At 34.7% G+C, this 6,396-nt stretch overlaps 1 protein-coding gene across 1 annotated transcript; it reads right to left on the bottom strand.

The window, feature by feature from the left end:
* Nucleotides 1-769: 769 nt before the first annotated feature.
* On the bottom strand, nucleotides 770-3,709 carry LOC127107910 (pentatricopeptide repeat-containing protein At1g79490, mitochondrial). Its single transcript, XM_051045256.1, has one exon. The coding sequence runs from the start codon at nucleotides 3,538-3,540 to the stop codon at nucleotides 1,066-1,068; it is 2,475 nt and encodes an 824-aa protein (XP_050901213.1). The 5' UTR covers nucleotides 3,541-3,709; the 3' UTR covers nucleotides 770-1,065.
* Between the last annotated feature and the right edge of the window lie 2,687 nt (nucleotides 3,710-6,396).

Below are 6,396 nucleotides of genomic sequence, written 5' to 3'. Positions count from 1 at the left end.
AGGGTCATCAATGACACACCTCTCTTCGGTTTGATATCCAAACTGAATACTCTCCTGCGATATTCAAAAAAATCAAAGAGTTGTCAAATTCGAGTATCGCTCACCCTCATTTGACAGTGAAGGAAAGATGCACTTCACCAACTTTGAACTGAAGACAGATAAAGATTTAAAAGTTATGTGGAGTATTTTTCACTGTTATGCATCAAAGTGTCTGATTGAAATTAATGCAAAGATTACAAGATTTGTCAAATATATTATCAATATGTTGCAATGTCCTGAACTACCAGTTTATAATGATATATAATGTTAAATTTATGTATAATAGGGATGATTCACTCGTTTGTGTTCAATTTTATAAAAAATAAATATATCCGAATATACATCTCCAAATTCTATAAACATTTATTCTATAAACATTTTTGAAATTTTATCAAGGGGTTTGGGAAAAAATACAAAAGCCTGAAAACCGCAACCACAGCATTTTGACCAATGGCTTTATTTGCGCTCTAGACTTTAGTCCCAGATTTCGATGGTCAATGCTTTATTTTTAATCAAAACTAGTTCAATTACTTTCAAAAGAGTAATAGAGTAAGTGCAATATAACACTTGATATTTAAATAATTTACAATAGAACTCTTTTACTTTAAATGTTATTTTACTGGATCTAACTTAATCTTTTAATGTAATATCTAATATGCGCATAATTTTTCCAACTCGCCCTCTTCCTCTATTTGCATTCTGCAGTTTAATTAAAACAGAAGCACAACACTTGTGAATCTTGTCATTGATTAAAGAACTTGGTATCCCTATAACTGTAACTCACATTCTGTTATAACTTCAATAGTATCATCAGGAGAGAAAACCTTGATTTGACATATATGAATACCCTAAACATTTTGTCAAAAAAAAATCTAACCATGACAGGATTTGAGTTCTTATACATTACACCACAACTTTCGAGGGAAAAGAATATAAATCTTAAAATTTCTTAAATCTTACATATCTGTTTATACCGAAGATATGAAGAGTCTGCATCTCGAACACCTTTAAGATGATAAGAACTGTTTACATTACCCTGCCTGCAATTAGAGGTTTCGGAGGGGATAGAGATCTAATCTCAGGTGCAGAATTGGGGAAAAGTATGTTAAGCTTGTGCATCAAGATATCAGCTCTAGATGGAATTTCATTCAGAAGAAACTGCTGAACTATTGGTTTCTTAAACCACTCCATCACCGAATCTCCTGGCGCCCTAAGAACCACTTTACTCACCTCAAACGGAGACTCTACGGAGCTTAACATCTGCGCAATCACAATCTTTAACGTTGGTCCTGTCACCAATTTAATCCGTCTAGGGACAATACCGTAATACAGCATACGTTTTCTGAACCTGTGAAGAGTGTGCACTGATGCTATAAGTGCGGCTCCAACTGACAAGTTTCTAACATCAAGGGACCAAGCAATGTGCTGATCGAAAACTATAGCCTTTGGGAAAAGTTTATTCTCATAAGCAACCTTCCAAACGCATCGAGCTCGATTTATCTGTCCCATGAGAACTAGGTAATTGAGAAGAACATTGACAAAGTACTTTGCAGCACCTTCCTCCAATTCATAATCGATACTTTGGAAGAATTCCCTTACAAAAGTTAACACCGGTTGTCCCCTCTGTTCGGGACCTGTGAAAAGTCCACACATAAATGAGTGCGCCTTATGCTTTGTTGCGCTAAGGATAGACATCAAATGCCTCTCATTCTCTTCTTCCTGACACCTAACAAGATGAGCTAAAATTGAGGTGTAAAGTATCAAATCAACTTTGGCGGCGGAGTTAACATATGTTTCAAGAAGAGGCTTCGCGGACTCGTAGATCCCGTTCTTCATGCACGACTCAAACAATTGCCTGATTATAAAATTATTGGTTCTGATCCCCGACGAACCCATGAAACGCAGCCACCTCAAAGCAAGATCAACTGAACCTTCCTTGATATACACCATCAAAACATCACTAGCCGTCACATCCACCGAATATCCCATGGCCTTCATTTCAAGTAGAATCTTGGCAGCAACATCCACCAGCTTCTTATTTGCCAGTAAAGTTAAAAGAACAGTGTAAGTGCTTAGGCCAGGCCTTAAACCTGCATTCGTCATTGAATTGTACAGCTTCATGGCGTGATCGATTTGTCCAGACGCAGCATGCATTTCCAAGAGACAAGCATATGTAGATGGAGTTGGTAGAAATCCCGCTTTCTCCATATCAGAAAATGCAGACATAGCAATATCAAGCTTCCCTGATTTTGCATGAGATTCAATGATCAATGTATACAAACCAAAGTTAGGTCTGAACCCTGCTAATTTCATCTCATCCCAAAGCCTCAAAGCAGTTTCTAACTTTCCAGATTTCACATAGGATTCAATCAAAGAGACATATATGGTAGGGGGCGGCCTGTATCCGTAACCTCGCATCTCCATATAAACTTTCATTGCACCGTCCAACCTCCCTGCCTTCCCCATTGAATCAACAAGTGATGCAAAGATGTTTAAACCCGGCCGGAAATCTCTTCCTTTCATTTCTTGAAAGAGTTTGAAAGCAGCATCAAGACGGCCCGACTTAGCCAAATTCGGAATCATCAACTCATAAGTCGAACTATCCAATTTACAATTGGCTTTCTCCATGCTCTCATATATCTCAAACGCCTTATAAGGCAAACCCTTATTCAAAAACAAAGTAATGAGCGAATTATACGTTTCACTATCAACCACACCACCACCATCTTGTATTTTCTTAAAGCAACAAAAAGCAACTTCCAATCTCTCCGCCTTAGCCAAGTACCGAATCACTCGATTACACGAAACAACCAACGAAACCCCATTATTCCCAGAATCACCAACCATCTCATCGAACAACGACTGTATCCCATCGAAATCCCTACGCTGATTCAAACCATCAAACAACATAACATAACAATCATCACTAGGTGAATACCAAGATTGCCTCTTAGACCACCTAAACAAACTCAAACAAGCATCACCATCATTAATAACCTTCAAAGCTTGAGCAATGTGAGTCATGTTTGGTACAAACTGAAGTTTGTCCAATTGGGTCTCCAGTTCTGGACCCCACTTCCATCTCTTAACAACCTCAACAATTTTAGCCACAGCTAAAGCATTCAAAAAGGGCTTTTTAACCTCACCCACCATAACATGATCATCAATCCCAGGCTCTACAGACCTAACACCCTTACCCTTATAAATAACACTACCAGATTCATCCAAATACTCAATTTCATCAGTCCATTCCTTTGACCCGCCACTATTATTATTACAGTAACATCTCAATAAACCAACGTGACCTAAAAAGTTGGAATCTTTGAACAAACCTGGGGTTCTCTGGGTGGAAATGAATCCGGTTGTAGAAGCTAAAGACGTTAACTTTGCGGAAAAGGGTGTTGGGGAAATGAAGGAATGGGAGCGAGAAAGAAAGGAAAAGTGATGGGTGAGTTTGCAGAGATTGGAAGTAGTAAAAATCAATTGGCGATTATGAATCATTGAATTGAAAAAATAAAGTGATGGTAATTGAAGACTCACTGCGTGATGGTGTTGTAGAATAGAATGCTAAAACCCTGAAATGGTTGTTTGAGAGATTTATCTTACAAACCACTTCAAAAGTTCAAACTTCAATCCAATTTCTCTCTATCTCTTGATTTAGCACGAGTTTATTTTTAATTGAACTTAAATTGATTTATAATTTAGGACACATGGAATATTATTTAAGCATTAAAATAATTAATAAATAAATAAGTTAATATGTATTTAGCCCTAGAATTTTGAAAAACTTTAGATAAAAGAAATTTTAATTTATGTCTAACATTTTAAGATTCCATATATTTGATTTCTCTTTAAACCCAATCAACATAATCTATGTCATTTTTTTTTTCATTTTAATTTAAATCCACATGTGGTTAAAACAAACGTAAATATTTTTAAATCTCACTATGTCCTTATTAACACTATTAATCTAATTAAACATCTTAATGTTGTCAAGCCCTCATTTATCCAATTTATATGAAGTTTTTTTTAGAAAAATTAAAATGTGTATTCTTCTTTTTCGTCGTCATCGTCTTTTGGAAAATTTTGAAACTCGCATCTCCTTCTCTACACTCTAATTCATTTGTATTTCTTCCAGCGTGTCTCCCCTCCAATCGCACCTTCTTTAAAATGTCATCAAACTCGAACTCAATGGTGCTCTCAAATGGAAGAATGACTCCCAGATGTGGACACGATCTGGCTATGAAGTTGTTTGTTTCGAAGTCTATTGCAAACCCAAAGAGAAAATATTGAAAGTGCAAGTTCTTGGGATTAGATCTCTTAGGCATAAAATGTGGATATTGACCACATATTAGGCATATTAGGATATTGACCATGAAAGATATTGGTTTCATTCCCACATGTGTAGAACATAAACTTGTCATGCACAAAGTGGTCCCATGATGAAATATGACATTGAATAGGCCCATTTTTTAAAATGGTGAAATATGACATTGAATAGGCCCATTTTTAAAAATAAATGCATAAATTATGGTTAGAACAATAAAACCTAAACACCGTGTAATATCATATAACTTTAACATTTACTTAATGGTCAAAAGCTAAGTTTGGACCACAACAAAGTAAACCAAAGTTTGGGACCATAATCATACCTTTTTTTAACGTTCTAGAAACCTTCAACAACGAGTTCAGAGCTACGATAATGCCAGCTTCAAAAATGACGAAATGCCTTTGAAAATGTCAGCTACCTTGGAAGAAACGTGATTACGAGCCACTTGGATTGAGGTTGAAGATGCAAACATGGATTGCTTTAGGGTTTCAATTTCGAGGGTGAAAATGGAAGAAGAATGGTTTTACGTTTTGGGGAAGTTAATGGAGATAAATGTTAGATTAGAGTTTCAATGAAAATGGAGGTAAGTTTTTTATTAGTTATTTTACTATGGTTCAATTGCATTATTTGAAAAAGATTAATGTTTTAACGTAAACAAATGGCACTTGACTTTTATTTTAATTGAAAACTAATAAAATTTTACATAATATTCATGTCACATCATAAATTTTGGTGACTGGGTTTAATGAGGGACCAAATGTGTTGAATATTGAAATATTGAGGGCGTAAATCAACCTTTTTTACAAGGTGTTTTTTCAAAGTTCTCCCATATGAAGGGGAGAAATACCTATTAACTCTAAAAAAAATAAACCAACAAATTTTTATTTTAATAATTATTAAAAAGATATAAAGACAACAAACCAAACAAAAAAAGGAAGACTATATAATTATTTTCATATTATTTTAAAAATATTATTAAGCATCAAAATCTTAAAGAGTGTGCTATTACTAATTTGGTTAAATCATTTGGTGGGGAGAGGTGAAATAAATTGTAGGATTGTGATAGCTTAAAAAATCATAATTTTAGTGGTAGTAACTTCGGTTTTATTAAAGAATTTTAGTCAAAGATTGATTTTATGAGCTTCTTGTTGAAATTTCAAACTAGTAGTAGGTTGGTAAAATGATTTAATTGTATGTTTATTGTGATGACCCCGAAAGTTGTTAATTCTTTAAGAATGTTTGATTTTACCCATTTTAGGTTGATAAAATGATTTAATTGTATGTTTATTGTGATGACCCCGAAAGTTGTTAATTCTTTGAGAATGTTTGATTTTACCCAATTTTGTTTGTGGGTTGTAATAAGTGTTGACTAAAGTTCTAACTAATAGGTTGAAGTAGGTTATAGGTAGTGTAATTTCAGAGACTCGGTTTGTCTTCATGAAGGAGAGACAAATTATTAACGATATTTTATTGCTAATGAAGCGGTGGACGAGGCCAGCAAGCTCAAAAATGAGCTTATTTTGTTTAAAGGTGATTTTAAATATGCTTATGATTATGTTGATCTGAGGTATTTGGAGGAGGTGATGACTAACATGGGTTTTCCACTCAAAGAGCGTAGGTGGATGATGGAATGTGTGAGCTCGCTACAAATTCGGTCATAGTCAATGGAAGCCCATCAAATAAGTTTAAAGTAGGAAGTATAATATATCTCATATATTAAGATTAAACAATGCCTTTGTGTTGAGTTTGATAAGTGTACTTATTTGTAAGATCAATAACAATACAAAAATATGGATTATAGTTTTGTTATGTTTACTAATGGTATCTCCTGTATTGTGTGAGTATAGAAAAATGTCTTGTAAACAACCAATATACAGGCATGGCCGATTATCACAACATGATTCAAGTCGTAGAGAGAAAACTAAATCTTATATGGTCGAAAGTACATAATGTAAAATAAACATTCATTTGGAACCGTCGAGGGGTCTTCGTCACATGGTCACGAATTTCAGTCTCATGGAAGAACA

The sequence above is a fragment of the Lathyrus oleraceus genome, chromosome 7, assembly GCF_024323335.1.
Source record: "Lathyrus oleraceus cultivar Zhongwan6 chromosome 7, CAAS_Psat_ZW6_1.0, whole genome shotgun sequence".
Classification (NCBI taxonomy): Eukaryota; Viridiplantae; Streptophyta; class Magnoliopsida; order Fabales; family Fabaceae; genus Lathyrus; species Lathyrus oleraceus.
The sequence above is the reverse complement of the archived record's forward strand: the minus strand, read 5'-3'. Positions and strand labels throughout refer to the sequence as shown.

Excerpts from the sequence above, each read along its gene's own strand:
- LOC127107910 (XM_051045256.1), bottom strand. The coding sequence starts at position 3,540 with ATGATTCATAATCGCCAATTGATTTTTACTACTTCCAATCTCTGCAAA.